Source organism: Tupaia chinensis, unplaced genomic scaffold (assembly GCF_000334495.1).
Source record: "Tupaia chinensis unplaced genomic scaffold, TupChi_1.0 Scaffold000341_1, whole genome shotgun sequence".
NCBI classification, from domain to species: Eukaryota; Metazoa; Chordata; class Mammalia; order Scandentia; family Tupaiidae; genus Tupaia; species Tupaia belangeri.
Genome location: NW_006159835.1, coordinates 3,441,317 through 3,462,280, shown reverse-complemented (window position 1 = coordinate 3,462,280; position 20,964 = coordinate 3,441,317). Strand labels below are relative to the sequence as shown.

At 39.3% G+C, this 20,964-nt stretch overlaps 1 protein-coding gene across 4 annotated transcripts in view; it reads right to left on the bottom strand.

The window, feature by feature from the left end:
- USP34 (ubiquitin specific peptidase 34) overlaps positions 1-18,164 on the bottom strand; it is a 246,799-nt gene extending 228,635 nt beyond the window's left edge. For all 4 annotated transcript variants that reach the window (XM_014589224.2, XM_027773341.1, XM_027773342.1 and 1 more), the window contains exons 1-2: positions 18,006-18,164; positions 5,324-5,744 (exon numbers count right to left, since the gene is read on the bottom strand). In XM_014589224.2, coding sequence (XP_014444710.2) covers positions 5,324-5,744; positions 18,006-18,151 — 567 coding nt within the window. In that variant the 5' untranslated portion in view covers positions 18,152-18,164. The remainder of the gene's footprint in view (positions 1-5,323; positions 5,745-18,005) is intronic.
- Positions 18,165-20,964: the final 2,800 nt, after the last annotated feature.

The following is a 20,964-nucleotide window of genomic DNA, read 5'->3' as shown; positions in this document are numbered from 1 at the left end:
AAAAACCTCTCAAAAAAAAAAAAAAAAAAAACTATACAAAAAACCTCAAAAAAAAAAAAAAAAAAAAAAAAAAAAACGAGAAGTTTAATAGAATTAACACCTGGATTCTAGGACTCTTGTCAGTCCATGTTATGCAAACCTGACTAAATCTTTTAACCTCCATAAGCCAGCTCTCCTTTTTATAAAACAAGTGTATGAACTAGGTTTCTAATTGAGTTATCAAAATAGTAACAAAGGAGTTTTAAATCTGTCCCTTCTTAGAATTTTGGCTGAATTGTTCTTGAAAAAAATAAGTATGGTGAGGCCAGCAGGTGAGTGGTGATTAAGGCTGCTGGGGCTGCCAGGTGGAGTAGTGGTTGAGGGTGCTGGAATTCCACATGGTCGACCACAGTTCAAGTCCCAGACCCGGTGCCTTTCTTCTCACTTTCCCTCACTCTCTGTCTCTCAAATTAAAAAGTATTAAAAATAAAACAATATTGATAATAAATATAGTTAAATACAAATAATTATTAAAAAAATAATAAGTATGGGTCTAGACAGTGGTGCAGCAGTAAAATAGAACACTCTGCAAGGCAATCCCACATGGAAAGCTTCCTAGTTCAAGCCCAGGGACCTGAATACACTGGACACAGGCTGGCAGGCAGCTGGTAGATCAAGGTGTTGAGACCCTACTGGGGGTGCTGTCTGTTTCTCTCTCTGTGACTCTTTATATCTCCCTTGGTCATTAAAGAAATAAACATTAAATAAATAAGTAAAAATCTAAATCAGGTAAAGATGGCAAAGCAGTACTAAGCAAAGACTAGACAGAGTATTTCCTCAAAAGAATAATGGAGTAAAAATTTCTAGTAAACTCTATAGCATGGCAATAATAGTTTTTTCTTTAAAGTTAACTACATATGTATACATACACACAATTGTATATAAAATTTTATAATACACATATATGCCACTAAGGTTGTGATCTAAGACCCTTATGACCAGTAGGATAAAAACTAGAAATTTTGGGGTACCTGTAACGGACCACTACTAGTTGTGGACAGTAGAAACCTGGGATACAACTAATAAGAAATGAAATTTAAAGAAACATTTGTCTAATACAAAGTTCTGTATAACGAAAACCCCACTTTTACTATATTAATGGATGCTTTTCTTTTTTAGAATTTTACCTCAAAGACCTCATAAAACCATTACTTTCAACAGAGTAATCACATGGAACAACCCTCAATAAAATAAAAAATGTGGCCCTTTATTCCAAAAAGTAATGTAGAGAATAGTGTAACTATATCTACAATTAGAGATTACTAGTTTTGAAAATCAGAAAGAAAAAAATTAAATTATACTGATAAGCAAATTGTTTTAGGAATGAAATGGCAGATTTAGTATCACTTATATAATAGTTCTGTATCATTAAGAAAAGTTTAACTAGAGAACATTTATTTCATTCAGTGTAAATTTCACATACCTAACTAAACTATCTTTCAATTGAGATACTGAAAAACTGGGACCAGCAGTTAGCTAGACTCCCATGTAGTCAACCGTGGTTTGAGTCCTGGACCTGGTAGCTTAAACTCACCCCAGGCGCGTGTGCTTGCGTGCCCAAAATCCTGAGAGGAAAATGGAGGAGAAGGGATTGCAGCGTGGCCATCCCCCCTGGGGCGTGATTTCCCACTTCCTGTCTCTCTGTCTAGTGAACGCACGTGCCCTATAGCAAAAACTTCTCCAAAAAAAAAAAAAAGATATTTGAAAACTATTAAGTTGGGGGACCAACAGATATTGTAATGGTTATTATGTTGCTAGACTCCCACATAGTCTGTTGCAATTTAAGTCCTGGACCCTGCAGCTTAAAACTCACACAAGGGGGAACCAGCAGTTAGCTTAATGGCTATGTTGCTGGACTCCCACGTAGTCGACCGCAGTTCGTGTCCCAGACCTGGTGGCTTAAAACTCATGCCAGGCGCATGTGCGTGCGTGCCCAAGATCCCAGGAGGGTGGAGAAGGGATTGCGGCATGACCGTCCCTTCTAGGGGGTGATTTCTCGCTTTCTGTCTCTATGTCTCTCTCTGTCTGTCTGGCGAGTGCACGCGCCCTATAGCGAAAACCTCTCCAAAAAAAAAAAAAAACACGAGGCATGTGTGCATAGGTTGCCAAAATCCTGAGAGGAGAATGGAGGAGAGGGGACTGCAGTGTGGCCATCCCTGGGAGGGTGATTTCTTCCTTTTTGTCTCCCTGTCTCTGTCTCTCCAGTGAGCACATGTGCCCTATAGCAAAAATCTCCCTAAAAAAAAAAAGAAAGACTATTGGAAAAAATTATGGTGTATATTTCTATGCAAAAATTAATCATGACTTTTCTGACAACCCAATAATTGCATAGTGCTAAGATTAAATTTTTCATGTAAATTTACATGATGGATCTCTTTTGCTGAAAAAGAAAAAGATTATGGGAACCAGCAGTTAGCGTAATGGCTATGTCACTGGACTCCCACATAGTCGGGTGATTTCTCGCTTTCTGTCTCTATGTCTCTCTCTGTCTGTCTGGCGAGTGCACGCGCCCTATAGCGACAACCTCTCCAAAAAAAAAAAAAAGAAAGACTATTGGAAAAAATTATGGTGTATATTTCTATGCAAAAATTAATCATGACTTTTCTGACAACCCAATAATTGCATAGTGCTAAGATTAAATTTTTCATGTAAATTTACATGAAAAATTTAATCTTAGCACTATGCAATTATTGGGTTGTCAGAAAAGTCATGATTAATTTTTGCATAGAAATATACACCATAATTTTTTCCAATAGTCTTTCTTTTTTTTTTTAGGGAGATTTTTGCTATAGGGCGCGTGCACTCGCCAGACAGACAGAGAGAGACATAGAGACAGAAAGCGAGAAATCACCCGACTATGTGGGAGTCCAGTGACATAGCCATTACGCTAACTGCTGGTTCCCATAATCTTTTTCTTTTTCAGCAAAAGAGATCCATCATGTAAATTTACATGAAAAATTTAATCTTAGCACTATGCAATTATTGGGTTGTCAGAAAAGTCATGATTAATTTTTGCATAGAAATATACACCATAATTTTTTCCAATAGTCTTTCTTTTTTTTTTTAGGGAGATTTTTGCTATAGGGCGCGTGCACTCGCCAGACAGACAGAGAGAGACATAGAGACAGAAAGCGAGAAATCACCCGACTATGTGGGAGTCCAGTGACATAGCCATTACGCTAACTGCTGGTTCCCATAATCTTTTTCTTTTTCAGCAAAAGAGATCCATCATGTAAATTTACATGATGGATCTCTTTTGCTGAAAAAGAAAAAGATTCTGAGATATTTTGTAAAATGTTTAATACATCTTATATTATGTAAGAGATTGTTTAAAAGAGTTCTATATGGAAAGGTAACAGGCTAAGATATAAGATCAAGCATAATCATTTAAAATATTCTTATGGAGAAATCTAATAAGGAAAATAATGTGTCCTCTTGGCTATGTTTTTAACAGACTCAATTCAAAGTAAAAATATTTCAATAAAGAATTATTTCGTAGATGAAAAGAAGTTTGGAGTACTCAAATATGAAGCTACAGAACAAGTTGGAGAAAGCAGCAAACCTTAAAAGAAGAAAAGCATGCAGTAGATTCTCTAAGCCTACGTTTCTTTCTCATGCTAGGTTCTACAGGAAACACAATGCATAAGATATAAAATCAAAGTCTACCTCTCTTCCTTCTATCCAGAGATGGAGTCTACTTCATCACCCCTTTGAAACTGGGCTGCCTGTGAACTCCTTCAGTGAACACAATGTGGCAGAATAGGATGTATTAGAATTGATACTGTGCCATTTCAGAGGCTGACTTCAAGAAGCATTAAAGCTTCCATTTCTGCCTTCCTGGAACAATAGTAGGACTATGATATAAGAAAGTCAGTCCACTCTAGTAAGGAATGAAAAGCCAAGTTGATAAAATACACAGAGCTCCAGACAACAGCCAGTACCAACTGCCAGGTATACAAGTGAGACCTGGACCCTCCAACTCATTCAACTCTTCAAAGTACATGTAGTTGTATAAGTGAACCCATGCACAAGTGGCAAATTACCCAACAGACCTACAAAATACTATGAAAAAATAAATCACTATTGTGTTAAGCCACTAATGCATCACCACATAACAATCTCAATTCCTATTATGTCTAGAAAGATAGCCTGTTATAAATAAGTCTAAGATAGATTACTATTGGGTTGTCAGGAAATTCATGATGCATTTTTACACTGAAAAATATACAACGACTTTCCCAACAACCTAATAAATCATTAGAATGCTTATAAAAGGATCACTAATATAGTTAAGTATCTTTACTTATAAAAGGAAATAGTACTATTTAAAATTACTAATCCCAGTTCATTTGTTATACTTTTTTTCCTGATGAAGAGGACTCCCAAAGTCTGTAACCTACATTTCTTCTCTTTTTTTTTTTAATTGACACAAGATACATGTGCTTGCCAGAGAGAAATGGAAGGAGAAGGAGAAAGCATGCCCCATGGGTGTAGTCACACCACAATCCCTTCTTTTCTCAATTCTGGTGGAATTTTGAGCCTGCATGTATACATCCCTGGTGTGTTTTTTAAGTCACCAAAGCTGGTCCTCAAATCACAGTCAGCCATATGGGATCCAGCTCCATTAGCCATGAACCTAACCTGTAGCCTTTATTTCTTTTTTAAAATTTTGCCAAAGTGTACGTATACTTGATGGAGAAAAATTTTAAAAGAAAAAAAAAGAAAAAAAAAAAAAGGAAACACAAGAAAGCACTCCCATGGTTTAGCCATGCTTCAATCCCTTCTCCATCTCTTCCTCCTTTCAGTATCTTGGGCGAGTACCCACACATGCCCAGCATGTTTTTTCATGCTGCCAGGTCTGGAACTTTAATCATGTAGTTGACCATGAGGGATCCAGCTGTCTTAACCACTAGACCATAGGCTGGATTCTATAACCTACACTTCCAAGAATGAAATTAAAAATCTTATCAGCTTCTTTTTCCTCAACCATTCATTTTTCAGAGTCACATTACGTACAGATCTATACAAGTAGAATGTTTCAATCACTAATAGCTTCATTTCCATGAGTTCAATTTATAAAGCTCCCCTTAATAAGACAATGCTAGCGAATTTTCAGCACAAATTCTTGTAGAAATGCTTTCAAAAAAAAACTGGAATAATTTTGGTAACACTAGTGATTTTTCCATCAACAACAATTGTCTTTGTATTTATTCATAACTGATAAGTGGACTACCACACTATGATTTGGTGTTACTTAAAATTCACAGTACCTATTTTTACATACCTCTATAGTAGGATGAGTATTATGCTTGTAAGCAGTATATAAGGGAAACTGAATCTGAAAAATTTTTGCCACACATAGTAAGAGTTTTTCTTTCTCATCTGTACTCCATAAACTAAAAAGATCAGAACTCTTTGAAGATTCCTCCTCACTCAGATTACAAATCCTTGAAGAGTTTGATTTTTTTTCTATTGATTTTTGTCTTTCTGTACTTCCTTCATTACATTCTCTATCTATATTCAGTGGTTCTTCCACTTGATTATGCTCATCTTGCCACGCGGAATCTATGTTAATAGTAGTACAATGTTTACAAAGCTGGTCCCGGAGCACTTGAACTTGGGCAATCACTAAGTTAATAAGTGCACACACTACTTGGTTAAAAATTTCCAAATGCTTATATTCCTTGAAGCAGCACAGACATTGCCTGTAAGAGAAAAAATAAAAAAGAATAAATAAGTACTTCCAAGAAAGGCAACAATTACTTTATAAACATTAAAAAAAAAAAAAACCTAAGTAAGCTAATACTAAAACATTTTTTTCTAAATTTCAGTTTTTATTTTCTCCTTCCTGTTGGAGTAAGCACTATGATAACTTAAAAAAATAATATCACACCAACAACTGATACTTTAGTTAGCATAAAGTCACCATGTTAGGCTTACAGCTATTATTCACATTTCTCCCTATGTATTTTGTATGTTCTTCTAGGCAAAAAAATCATTTCAGAATAAGAACTGTGGCATATGTCTTTGTGTCTCAAGTTTAATAATTACATATTATTTAACAAGTACAGGTTGAATATCCCAAATCAAAAAAATCCAAAATGCTCCAAAATTCTAAACTTTCTAAGCATGGGCATGATGCCACAAGTAGAAAACTTCAGATATAATCTTATGTGACAGTCAAAATGCTACAATACGAAAATACCATATAAAATTACCTTTAGGGTATGTATATAAGGTATACATGAACAAATATAAATTTTGTGTTTAGATTTGGGTCCTATCTTCAAGATATCTTTTTTTTTTATTATTCTTTTTTTTTTGGAGAGGTTTTTCACTATAGGGCGCGTGCACTCGCCAGACAAACAGAGAGAGACATAGAGACAGAAAGCAAGAAATCACCCCCCAGGGGGATGGTCATGCCGCAATCCCTTCTCCTCCATTCTCCTCTCGGGATCTTGGGCACGCACGCACACGCGCCGGGAGTGAGGTTTAAGCCACCGGGTCCGGGATGCGAACCGCGGTCGACTACGTGGGAGTCCAGCGACATAGCCGTTATGCTAACTGCTGGTTCCCTCCTCAAGATATCTTATTATGCATGTGCAAAATTTATCAAACCCAAAAAAATCCAAAATCTAGATGCGAATATCAAGCATTTCAGAAAACATATTCTCAACCTGTATTAGAAAACTGGCTATAATAAAATATCTTATTAGTAAAGCTAGCTAGTTGTTTAACATATGGGGTTCTGTTGTCAATTAATAAAACAAGAGCCTTCTTTAATTTCATTAATTTTTTAAGAATTATTTTATATAACTTTATTGATTTATTTAAATTTGACTGGAGAGGAACACAGAGAGGATATGCCGGCCCCCTATTATTATTATTCTTAATTTGCTATAGAGTATGTGTGGTCACCAGAGAGAGAAAGGGAGAAAGCAAAGCACTAGGTCCAGGACTGAAACTATGGTTGGCCACGTGGGAGACCAAAGGCATTAACCATGCCACCTGCTGGCAGCAAAACAGCAGTGTTGTTAAATTTACAATTTGCTTGAACCTACTTGAAAGGGATGTTCCAACCGTATTTAACAGATCGGAAGTGTTCAGAGGCTCTGTTGCAGTGCCATACACTACTAAAAGGCTGCTGCTCAGAGACTAAGGTCATGTCTCTGAGAGTACCAGGATCGGTTTCCCACCCAACTTAAAATAGGTTATGTTGTACACCTGTAATCCTAATTAGCTGGAAGGCTGGGGTAGAAGAATTCCCAAGGTGGGAAGACCCTGTTAACAATCAATGAATCAGGGAACCAGCAGTTAGCGTAATGGTTATGCCGCTGGACTCCCACGTAGTCGAGCACAGTTCGCGTCCTGGGCCCGGTGGCTTAAAACTCACGCCGGGTGCGTGTGCATACGTGCCCAAGATCCCGAGAGGAGAATGGAGGAGAAGGGACTGCAGTGTGACCATCCCCCCTGGGGGGTGATTTCTTGCTTTCTGTCTCTCTGTCTCTGTCTGGCGAGCGCACGTGCCCTATAGCGAAAACCTCTCAAAAAAACAAACAAACAAACAAACAAAAAACAATCAATGAATCAGGGACCAGCAGATGGCATAATGGTTAATGTCAGTGTACTCCTACACAGTGGGACCCTGGTTGGAGGCCCAGACCTGGAGGCTTAAAACTCATGCTGGGCGCTTGTACATGCATGCTCAAAATCCCAGGATGAGAATGTAAGAGAAGGGATTGTAGCATGGCAATACCCCCTTGGGGGTCATTTTTTGCTTTCTGTCTGTTTCTCTAGCAAGCAAGCATGCCCTTTAGCAAAAATTCCCCCCCAATAACAACAACAAAAAAAGGTCAATGAATCAATCTCACTCTCACAATTAAATGAACTTTTCAAAATTTAGGAACACTCCAAAACACACACACACACAAACACAAACACACACACTACTTGACTCCAGCAAAATAATAAATGAAAACCAAAGAGTCATTAAGTTTTACAAACCTAGTATTCTTAGAGTTTCTTTTCTTGTTATTTTTGCTATAGGGCGCGTGCACTCGCCAAAAGACAGAGAGACAGAATGTGAGTAATCGCTCCCAAGGGAGGGTATGTCCACGCAGCAATCCCTTCTCCTTCTCTTCTGGGGATCTTGGGCACGCACGCACACACACCTGACGTGAGTTTAAGCCACTGGATGCAGGACGCGAACTGCAGTCAACTATGTGGGAGTCCAGAGACGTAACCATTACATCATCTGCTGGACCCTATTCGACAGTTTTAATTAGTAGCACAATGTATGGCATATTGTGGACAATTAAATGAGTGTTGTGAATCAATAAGTAAATAATACTCGAGTACCTAATTCTATTATTTGTATCTAATGATAGTTTAGGAACTATTAGTTGTAATTTGTTCTTAAGTAATTATTATCAAAACATCTATACTGTAGTTTGAACAGATCAACTCCCTGCAAGACCATGTAGAAAAAACTTCATTTCTCCAGGTATGCTGAATTTGAAGTATGGCTGCAAATCCTTTGATATACTTCCATTTAAAAAGAGAGGGCCAACTTTTCTCCCCTTGAATGTGGTTGGAACTCACTTCTTATGAACAAAATGTGGCACAAATGACAATGTGTGATATCTGAGACTAGGTCATAAAAGATACTGCCACTCCGGCCTTGATCTCTCCTGGATCACCCCCTCTCAGAAAAGCCAGCTATCATGTTGTACCCATACTCAAGCAAGCTGCAAAGAAGTCCCTATGAGGAAGAACTAAGGCCTCCTATTAACAACCAGCACTGACTTGACAACTGTGTTACATGAGGCAACTTGAAGCACATTCTCCAGTCCCATACAAGCCTTCAAATGACTGTAACCTAGCCAACATCATTACTGAACCCTTATGAGAAATCCAATACAGAGTTTACCAGCTAAGTACTCTCAAATTCCTTTCCTATTGCAACTTTGAGACTAAATGCTTACAACTCTTTTAAGATACTTCTGGAGTGGGACAGGCAGATGGCGAAATGGTTACATCACTGGACTCCAAGTAGTTGATGCGGTTTGAGTCCCGGACCCAGTGGCTTAAAATTCATACCGGGCAAGGGGTAAAAAATTCTAGGAACTAGAAATGAAAAATTTTTGATAATATGCATGATTAAGTCATTATGCAGTATATACTGGATGAGAAATCACATTTTGTATGCTGTGATGATGCTTAGGGAAAGTTTGTTATGCTGTGATGATGCTTAGAGAAAGAATGTAAATTAAGTTACAAAAAAAGTTTCAGAAGAAAAATCCATTCGATGACCGCAGTAAGATATATAGCCCCAGCTAGGTGCTACTTTATAGGATGCGTAAAGTTAGACTTGTGTTCATGGAAATGTATTTATCAGCTGTGTTTGCTATGAAAATATTTAGATTAATTAAGATCTTTAGTAATTCAATAAAATGTGGGGGGAAAATAGTATAGAAAGTAAACATAGATACCAGAGACAGTGTGGGAAGAGAGTGGGAGATGGCAGAGGGTAAGAAATAGGGAATCAAGGATAGGGGGAAAAAAAGCAAAATATACAGGAAACAAGAAACAGAAAATTTGTTGACAATAATATGTATGTTGATGTGCTTGATTGAGACAATATACAGTGTACTCTGGATGGAAAATCTCATTTTGTATGTTGTAATGATGTACAGTGAATGAACGTAAATAAATAAATTTAAATTAAAAAAAAATTCATACCGGGCATGTGAGCACCAAAATCCTGAGGAGAATGGAGAAGAGACTGCGGCGTGGCCATTCCCTCAATGGGTGGTTTCTTGCTTTCTGTCTCTCTGTCTCTCCAGCAAGTGCATGTGCCCTATAGCAAAAATCTCTTAGAAAAAAAAAAAAAAAAAAAAGCTTTTGGAGTACCTTAGGAAAATCAGTTCAAAGTGAGATCTAATGAACAAGAGTAACTTTCTTTACAAGAAATGAAATCTGAGTTTCCCGAAAAAGATCTTAGAGACTAAACTGGATTAGGAAAGAAACAGATAAAGCCAAATTTACTTTAAAAATTAATTGCTAAATGGGTCAGAACTGGCACGGTAGTTAAGGCACTGGACTCCCACAAGGCCTACTGAGGTTTGAGCTTCAAACCTGGCAACTTGCTTTCTGACTCTCCTTCCCGCTCCCCACTATGAGTGCAATGAGAGCACTACAATGAAATTAAAAAACAGTAACAAAATTAAATAATTCTTTGAAGGAAAAATTAACCATTAGGAAATGAACATGAAATTGTTTAGTTGATTAGGAGACTAATTTTCTTTCTTTTTTTTTTGGTAGAGGTTTTTGCTACAGGGCACGTGCGCTCGCCAGACAGAGAGAGAGAGAGAGAGAGAGAGAGAGAGACAGAAAGTGAGAAATCCTCCCCCAGGGGGGCAGGCGACACCGCTCTCCTTCACTCTCCTCTCGGGATCTTGGGCATGCACGCACATGCCCGGCATTGAGTTTTAAGCCACCGGGTCCGGGACGCGAACCGCAGTCAACTACATGGAAGTCCAGAGACAGAGCCATTACGCTAACAGCTGGTCCCATAGAAGACAAATTTTCAAAGACAAAAATGATGACAACAAGTAACCTGAAAACACTGAGTCTAAGTCCTTGCAGACCCGAAACATAAAAGCTTAAAGAAATAATTACATATTACAAAAAATACACTTTTTATTCTATTATACTCAATTGTAAGATATCTAGGTATTTGAATTGTCAATATAGCATATATATTTGTATACACACACACAAAGCATACCTACAATGCAACAGAAAAAAATATTTTCATAATGAATTTATTTAATTTGCTGTAGGGCACACACACTCACCAGGGAAAGGGAGACGGGAAGAGAGGGGAGGGAGGGAGAGAGAGAGACAAAGTAAGAAAGCAAGCCACCATATCCTGGATTTGAACTGTAGTTGGCCATATGGGAGGGAGTATGGGGCCTAGACCGCCATGCTGCCTGCTGGCCCCCATTCCCCAATTTTTTTTGTTTTTTTTTTAAGCATAGTCACTTTCAATGAAACTAAACGGGATTTTAACGTGTAAAGAAATTTCTCCTTTGTTCGGGAACCAGCAGTTAGCGTAGTGGCTATGTCGCTGGACTCCCACGTGGTCGACCGCGGTTCGTGTCCCAGACCCGGTGGCTTAAAACTCACGCCGGGCGCTATGCGTGTGTGCCCAAGATCCCGAGAGGAGAATGGAGGAGAAAGGATTGCGGCGTGACCATCCCCCGTGGGGGGTGATTTCTCGCTTTCTGTCTCTATGTCTCTCTCTGTCTGTCTGGCGAGCGCACGCACCCTACAGTGAAAATCTCTCCAGAAAAAAAAAAAAAAAAAAGAAATTTCTCCTTTGTTCCAAACCCCACCTCAAATATACTAAAAGTAAAAAAGATCTAACTCTACAAAGAAAACATGATAGATTCAAACAAATTTTGGGTAAAATAGTTAAGTGGATAAGAGCGGAAAAAATATAGCTGAAAGAAGCTACAGAGGGACATATCAACGAAGAGAAAAATTCACCCCAAACACTAAAAAAGCTTAGGACTTAAGAGCATCAATTATTAGGCCAGCAGGTGATATGGTGGTTAAGGTGCCAGATTTCCACATGGCTGACCATGGTTGTAGTCCCAGACCTGGCAGCTTGCTTTCTCACTCTCCCTCTCTTACTCTGTTTTTGCTGGTCAAATTAAAGAATAATAATACACAAATAAAATAAGTAATTTTTAAAAAAATAAAAATAAAAAAACAAGTATCTCTAAAGTTAGGAATAGGGTCAGCAGGTGGCACAGAAGTTAAGGCTGTTGGACCCCACATGGTCAATTGCTGGTTTGAATCAGGGACCTGGCAGTTTGAAAAACATGCCGGGCACATGTGCATTTGTGTCCAAAATCCTGAGAGGAGAATAGAGATGGCATGCAGCATGGCCATCCCCCCCACCCCAGGCGGGGATGATTCCTCATGTCCCATCCATCCATCCGGCAAACGCATGCACCCTGTAGCAAAAACTAAAAATAATAATAATAATACACCGAAGAAGGTAGGTATAATTAAGAAGGGAAAAGCAGGGCTGGCTCCATTGGCACAGCAGTAATGTGTTGTTCAAAAGACACCATATGGGCCAGAAGATGGCATGGTAGTTAACATGCTAGACTCCCACATGGCTGACCATGGTTTAAGTACTGAACCCAGGACTTAAACTTGGCTTGAAACTCATACCAGACACATCTGTGTGTATGCCCAGAATCTCAAGAGGAAAACGGAGAAGGGACTACTGCACAGTCATCCCTCTAACGGGGTGATTTCTCACTTTCCCTCTCTCTCTGTCTTTGGCAAGCACAAGTACCCTATGGCAAAAACCTTAAAAAAAAAAAAAAAAAAAAGGCACCAGCTATCTCGCATGGGCAATGATGGTTCCAATTCCTGGCCTAGTCAGCCTGTGACAAACCGGGCATGCTGCAAGTGCCCAGGATCCAGTGGACTGCAAGACAGAAATCACTGTATGACCAGACCCAGTGAAGGTTACTCATAAATCTCTCAGAGTGTGCATATGGTCTATTATGAAGAACAGGGGGAAAAAAAGAAAAACCGGAAAGCAAGAGAGGAAAATATACAAAAGAATGGTGAACCTCCTCAAATATTTCACTCAACAATCAGACTATCGTATTTCAAGGTCAAAGACTGAAAGATACTTCTCTTAGAGTGTGTGTATATGTATGTGTGTGTGTGTGCATATATATATACATATAAGTGTGTGTGTGTGTAGTATATACACACATTTATTTTTTTGGAGAGATTTTTGCTATAGGGCGCGTGCACTTGCCAGAAAGACAGAAAGTGAGAAATCATCCCCCAGTGGAGATGGCCACACTGCAATCCCTTCTACTCCATTCTCCTCTCGGGATCTTGAGCACACATGCACATGCGCCCAGGGTGAGTTTAAGTCACAGGGTCTGGGACTCGAACTGTGGTCAACTAAAATGGGAGTCCAGTGACATAGCCGTTACGCCTAGGTACATATCCCTTTCCCCGTCTTTTTTGTGTCTTTTTTTTTTTTTTTTTTTTTTTTTTGCTCTTAGAGAATATTATCAGTCCAAGAGATATGCCCATTTTTCCCCAACAAGAAATCCTGTTCACTGTTGTACTATCCTTCAGTACATGCCAACAGAAACTTTCAAGTACGTACGTAAGTACATATGTATTTATTTATGGTCACAGTCACAGGGCACGTGTACTCTCCAGACCCAAAGAGAGGGAAAGGAAAAAGCACCCACCAGGGGATGGCCATGCAGCTATCCTTTTGCCTCACTTCCCCTCTCAGGATTCTGTATGTATGCACATGTACTCCGTGTTTTTTTTTTTTTCTTTTTCCCAAGCTGCTAGGTCAAAGACTCAAACCGCATGGTCGACCATGTGGGATCCTGCTATTCTAACCTCCATATCATCTACTGATCCCCCCAATTCACTTTCAGTACACCTCTTTCAGTCTTGAAAGAATAACAAGGATCATACAAAGTTCAAGCAAAACTCGTATAACAAAAGGCAAACAAAAACAAACAGTAAAGAACCCAGCCTCTGTGGCAGTTAGTAACAGACTGCAGTGCTGGAAGCTACATGAAAACTAGAGTCCATGGGAACCAGCAGTTAGCGTAATGGCTGGGTCGCTAGACTCCCCCGTAGTCGACCTCGGTTCGCGTCCCGGCCCCGGTGGCTTAAAACTCACGCCGGGCGCGTGTGCATGTGTGCCCAAGATCCCAGAGAATGGAGGAGTAGGGATTGCGGCATGACCATCCCCTCTGGGGTGTGATTTCTCGCTTTCTGTCTCTCTGTCTTTCTCTGTCTGTCTGGCGAGCGCACGCACCCTGTAGCAAAAACCTCTCTAAAAAAAAAAAAAAAACTAGAGTCCATGTCCCTAGCCCAGTTGACCTGAAACGTGGCAGACATGCAGATGGCACCAAAGATCGTGAAGAGCTAGAGGTATGAGAGAATCATGACTAGACTGTTGGGAGATGTTGCTTCCTCCTCCTCTCCGTCTTCCTTCCTCAGTTTTTTCTGTTTGTCTATGTCTCTCTCTCTCTCTCTCTCTCATGCATGTACACATGCTCTCGGTATCACGAATTAAGGAAAAAAAAAAAAAAAAAAGTGAAGAGGGACCACCAGATGGCAAAGTGATCACATGGCTGGACTCCCACATAGTTGTCTGTGGTTCGAGTCCTGAACCCAACAGCTTAAACTCATGCCAGGTGAGTGTGTATGCATGCCCAAAATCCCAAGAGGAGAATCAAGAAGGAACTGCGGCAGGGCCATCCATCCTGGGTGGGATGATTTCTCGCTTTCTGTCTATCTGTCTCTGTCTCTCCTGTGAGTACATTCACCCTACAGCAAAAAACTCTCAAAAATACTGAAGAGAAATTCTGAGAAAATAAATAAAATGTACAAAGAAAAAAGATTTTAACTGTTAATTTATATACTGAAATATAAGAAATACTAGATTACTGAAACAGATTGCTATGAAAATTATAAATTCAAATAACATTAACAGAGCCCCTTTAATGTGTATAAATATACATTTTTGTAAAGTTCATTTCTTCATAGAGAGAGAGAGACACACACACACACATAACACCCTCAACAAGTCCTGACATCACAATCTAACGCTAGCCCTTATTAATATAGAAAGGGGGTACAGTGTATTCTGGAAGTTCTCCAGACTTGAACCATCCAAGTAATTGAACCAAGTAATTCTATATGGAATGTTCTCACGTAGAATTACTTCACAGAGAATTGTATTTACCACTGCCCTATTGACTGGGACTAAAAACCATACATTTTATACCTCTATTATATATAGCATTTGCAGTTTAAAAACAAACTAAAATTGTAACAACTCTAAAATTTGACAGAAAGTCCTGGGGATAAAAATAAAGATATTTCAGGGACCAGCAAGTGGCATGATGGTTAAGATGCTGGATATTCCCACATGGCCGACCACATTTCGAGTCCTGGACCTGGTGGCTTGCTTTTTCTCATTCTCTTTCTCTCTCTGTGTCTCTCTCTGGTCAAATTAAAATTAATGAATGAATAAATAAAATAAAAAATAAATTATTTAAAATAAATAAATAAATAAAATTAAAATAAAGATATTTCCCAGAGAGTAGAACACAGACTGAAAATGGAGAGGAAAAACAGTAAATTATGAAGAAAGTACAATATCTGGCTAATAATAGTTCTGAGAAGACAAAGTAGAAAGTATGAAGGTGAAAAAACTACTAAATAAAAATTTCAGAACTGAAAGACTTAATAAAATATATATCATCGGGACCAGATACCATTATACCAGATGGTATAATGGCTAAATCACTGAACTCCCATGTAGTTGACCGCCATTTGGGTCCTGGACCCGGTGGCTTAAACTCAGGCTGGGCACATGTGCATGCATGCCCAATATCCAAGGAGGAGAATGGAGAAGGGATTGTAGCGTGGCCATCCCCCCGGGAGGGGTGATTTCTCGCTCCTGTCTCTCTGTCCCTTTCTGTTGTGCCCTATAGCAAAAACCTCCTCAAAAAAAAAAGTATCATCATTAAATTTCTGAAGCTGAAGAGTGATAAAAATTCTAAAAGCTCTAAGGGAGAGTAATTACAATAGAATATGGAAAAGCTTAGGAGTAAAAATAGCTAACACTGTTCCAACGCAATATTGGGGCCCAGCTCAATAACGCAGCAGTAATGCACTATCAAGAAATGCCGGATCCTGCATGACAACTCCTCCCATCCTCCTTCATCCTCCTGTCAGGATTTTGGACACACAGGCACATGTGTCTGGCATGTTTTTCAAGCAACCAGGTGGAGACTCGAACCACACAGTAGTAAGTCATGTGGGATCCAGCCACTTGAACCACCATGTCACCTGGCTAGCCCTCTATAATTTTTCTTTTAAATATTATATAATAAATAAGCAAAAACACGCTAATGATAAAAATTCCTAAATACCTAGCATAAAATATGCAGCTTCAATTAAGCAAATTGTTATTAAATAAACATTCATGAGAAACCTTTCAAAATGAAATTATTTTCAAGCTGGGCTCTAGAATTCCATCTATCACAAACAGTCCAATGGATCTAACATCATTTTCCTTAGCCTGGTACTGCTGAAAGTATGAAAGTACAGTTATTCCACAGTATTCGACCTTTAGTGAAAACATGTATATACTAATTTCTGAAAACCACTACTTGAACCAGTGGTCAAATAATTTTCTTTTCTTTTCTTTTTTTTTTTTTAAGATTTTTTGTCATACAGCATTGTACACTTGACAGAGTAAGACAGAGAAGGAAAGTGAGAAATCACCCTGAGGGGGATGGCCATGCCACAGTAACTTCTCCTGGGAGTTTAGGCACACACACACACGCACACACACCTGGCATGATTTTCAAGCCACCAGTCCAGCACCTTAACCACGATGTCACTTGCTGAACGCAAGAACCACTGTCTTAACCTAGGCAACAATATTTTCTGATTCCCAAGGAAATAATTTAGGACCAAGGGAAGAAGAGATGAGGAAAGAATAAGCCAAAACTGTTTCTACAAAGCATTGTGATCCAACTAGATTTTGTTTCATTTTGCTAGAGGGTACATGCACATGCCAGAGAGAGACAGAAAGAGAGGAAAATACACCCATCAAAGGGGGAAGGTCATACCACAATCCCTACTCCTCCATCTCCCTCTTTTCAGGATTTTGGGATGCGCACACCCACATCTGCCTGGAGTGTTTTCCAAGTTGCCAAGTCTGGGACTTGAACCATGAGATTAGCCATATGGGATCTGGTGCCTTAATTATCAGATCACTGGCTGGCCCAAAGGGTATTACAAGGTAAAAACCATGAAAATCTACAAACGTTTATGGACCAAGACATCTACTAATTTTGTTGACAAAGAGAAGGGAAAAAAAATAGAAGAAAATAGACAGAGGAAATGGTATTTCAGACAAACCTATTTCACTGAACTGTTTATGATCACCACCACTGTAATTCAGGAAATTCACTTATGTATCACTGCAGTCAACATGTTCACTGATCACAGCATACAATGCTTCAAACATTCTTACTCATAAAAATTTAAAGTTCAGTCTACACAGGAATGTAGGTGAGAATTATTAGCCATGACTAGCTAAAATCACACTGAGAAATAGAAACTTGCAAATCCTTGTTATAAACATTGGTGTATTATGTTCCCCCTTTATATACTCAATAAACATTACCTAGGAATTGGTCTGATATACATAACTTTTCTTTTTTTAGGTTTTTGCTATAAAGTGTGAGCACTCACCAGAGAGGAGAGAGAAACACACACACAGAGTTAGGAAAGTGAGAAATCATCCCCCAGGGGGACGGCCATGCCACAATTTCCTCTCCTCCATTCTCCTCTCAGTATCTTGGGCACACAGGTACACACACCCGGCATGATTTTGAAGCCACCGGGTCTAGAACTCAAACCACAGTTAGCCATATGGGAATCCAGCTGACTTAACCACTACGCCACCTGCTGGCCCCAATATACATTAATATTAAAGAAAAGAAACAAATATGAAGGGGCTTATAAGTGTCCCCCTACTATAATACTGATCTTTTAAATTATTAAATTTGTTACAAGCCTTTAGCTCTGCCATAAATTTTTAATCTATCAAAATAATTTTTTCAGAATTCCAGTTACTCTCATATTCTTAAATAATGGAAAAGGGGTGAAAGAAATAAGACTTTCAAGCTGTTTTAAAAACAGAACCATGATCAGAATAAGAAATGGATTTAATAAATACTGACAAACTGGTATTTAATAACTAAGATAACCAACTCAACATTCTGAAAGCAAAATTTGATGAACAACAATAGCAATTTAAAATACAACTCACAAAGTTAGTCCTTAAAATACCTAAAGATCCATACCTCTGTGTCCAGGAATTGATATAAGCAAATATCTTGAGAGTATGTTCCTTTCTGAGCTGCAGTCCATCACCACCTTCTATATCTGATACTGAAATAAAGTAGAAAACAGAATATAAATTATGAATAAATAATGTTAATCTAATCATCTCAAAATAAAGCCTAGAGTTACAAATGCAAACATTTCTGATTGCTATTCTTTTGCTTTCATCAAGGAAATTCGTAGCTTATTTAGTGACTAACTTGAGCATAAGAACACTTTTTTGAGAAATGCATTGGGGGTGGAGGTGACTCTGCCAATTGTTCTAGTATTATCTCTAAACTCCAAAATCCACCTTTCTGATCTATGTTTTATGATGCATGGGCAGGGATCTACAAGCTACATCTTCCACTTCTGGTTGGCTTCCTGTTAAGATATTCCTTCAATGCTTACAGGGCAAGATATGACCACTAGAAAGCAGGACGACAGACCAAAGACTTGTTAAGCTTGCTATACGTTAAAGTTATAACCCAGCAGTGGCACTGATTCCAGCCTCCATCTTCTCTTAACACTCCAAGAACCGGTCTCATGGTACCCCTCCTCTTAAAGGTACTAGCAATAACCAGGCAGTATCCCCTCTATGATCCTACCTTCCTTCACCAGGCCCTCCTTTAAGTTATATTGGGTCGAGAGTCATGACACATTTTCATGCATAGAAAAACAGAAAATTATGTCATGACTTTCCCAACAAAATAATAGATTCTGACAACCCTCCTTTTCTTTGCTTTCCTAGATTTAGGGAAGACAGCTGCTTCCTGAAGTTATCACCACCATCATCCCCAGGTTCACTCTTTGTGTTTTAAACATCCAATATCTGTGGGAACCAGCAGTTAGTGTAATGGCTAATGTCGCTGGACTACCACATAGTCAACTGCGCTTCGCGTCCCGGATCCGGTGGCTTAAAACTCCCGCCGAGCGCGTGTGCGTGCATGCCCAAGATCCCGAGAGGAGAATGGAGAAGGGACTGCGGCGTGATCATCCCCCCTGGAGGGTGATTTCTCGCTTTCTGTCTCTATGTCTGTGTCTGTCTGGCGAGCGCATGTGCCCTATAGCAAAAACCTTTCAAAAAAAAAAAAAATCCAACATCTGTGTAATTATTTCCTTTTATTAAATCCCCTCTTTAATGTCTTGTTCGGGCCTTGACTGACACATTGACATTTCATTTGCTACTGTACTGTATTACTACTGTAATGCTATATGAGGAAGTAAAAGTTAAATCAAGTCAAGAAACCCAAAGAAAGAGATATATAGTTTATCTTGTGGTCCAAATAAGTCTTCTATTGTATTAGGTGGTCTGTAAAGACATGACATATGTTTGCATGTTTTTCTATGCAAGAATATGTCATGACTTTCCCAATGATCTGATAAAATGTTTGATTTTATACACAATCACATGATCTGGGATTAGAAAACTTTTCTGTAAAGAACCAGAAAGTAATTTTTTTAGGATTTACAGACCACACACTGTCACAACTATGCAACCCTGCTGTTATACGGTGAAAACAGCCACTGACAATATGTAAACAAATGGTGGCCATGTACAAAAGTAAGCAGCTGGCCAGATTTGACCCAAAGGCCATAATTTGCAAACTCCCTGCTACACATATGAAAGCCAATGGGACCAGCAGTTAGTGTAATGGCTATGTCACTGGACTCCCATGTAGTCGACCGTGGTTCACGTCCTGGACCCGGTGGCTTAAAACTCATGCCGGGCATGTGTGCATGCATGCCCAAGATCCTGAGAGGAGAATGGAGGAGAAGGGATTGCGGCGTGGTCATCCCCACGAGGGCTGATTTCTTGCTTTCTGTCTGTCTGTCTGTCTGTCTGGTGAGCGCGCGCACCCTGTAGCAAAAACCTCTCCAAAACAAACAAGCAAACAAAAAAACAAATGAAAGCCAACAAGATAGTATAACCTGTGGCATTTAAATTTTCTGTGTCTTAGAAATCATCATAGGCCAGCAGGTGGTAGAGTGGTTAAGGCACTGGACCGCAGATCAAGTCTCAGACCTGGAGGCCTGAAACTCACACCGGGCACCTGTGTGTGCATGCCCAAAATCCATAGAGAAGGATGGAGAAGGGATTGCTGCGTGATCATCCTCCCAGAGGGTGATTTCTCTTTTCCCTCTCACTCTCTCTCTCTTGTCTCCCAGGCAAGCACACACAATCTATGGCAAAAACCTTAAAAAAAATAAAAATAAAAATGTTTAAAATATGAAACTATCACACCAGCCAAGTAGTGTGGTGGTTAAGACACGTAGATCCTATAGAGCCAACTGCCTGCAGTTCAAGTTCCAGAACCAGCAGCTTGAAAAACATGGCAGGTATTTATGACAAAAATCCCAGGAGGAGAATGAAGAAGGCACAGCCTGTAGCTATCAGCCAGGGGAGTGATTGCTCACTCTCCTCCTTTTTCTCTCTGTCTCTTTCTAGCAAGCACATGTAAAAACTGCACCAAAAACTAAAAATAAGTAAAATATTAAACTATCAAATCAAAATATCAAACTTCATTTGTATTCCTTATTCTTGAGTAGTTATTAAGGATATACTGTAAGTCAAAAGTTTAATTGGAAGGAGAAAACTTTTAAAAAATAAGAAAAGGGGGAAACCATAAGTTGGCATAGCTATGTCACTAGACTCCCATGTAGTTGACCGCGGTTGAAGTCCCAGACCTGGTGGCTTGAACTCACACCGGGCGCATGTGTGTGCATGCCCAAGATCCTGAGAGGAGAAAGGAGGAGAAGGGATTGTGGCATGGCTATCCCTCCTGGGGGGGTGATTTCTTGCTTTCTGTCTCTGTCTTTCTGGCAAGTACATGTGCCCTATAGCAAAAACCTCTCCAAAAAAATAAGAAGAAGAAAGAAAGAAAGAAAGAAAAAGACAAGGGGGCCAGCAGGTGACGTGGTAGTTATGGTGCTGGACTC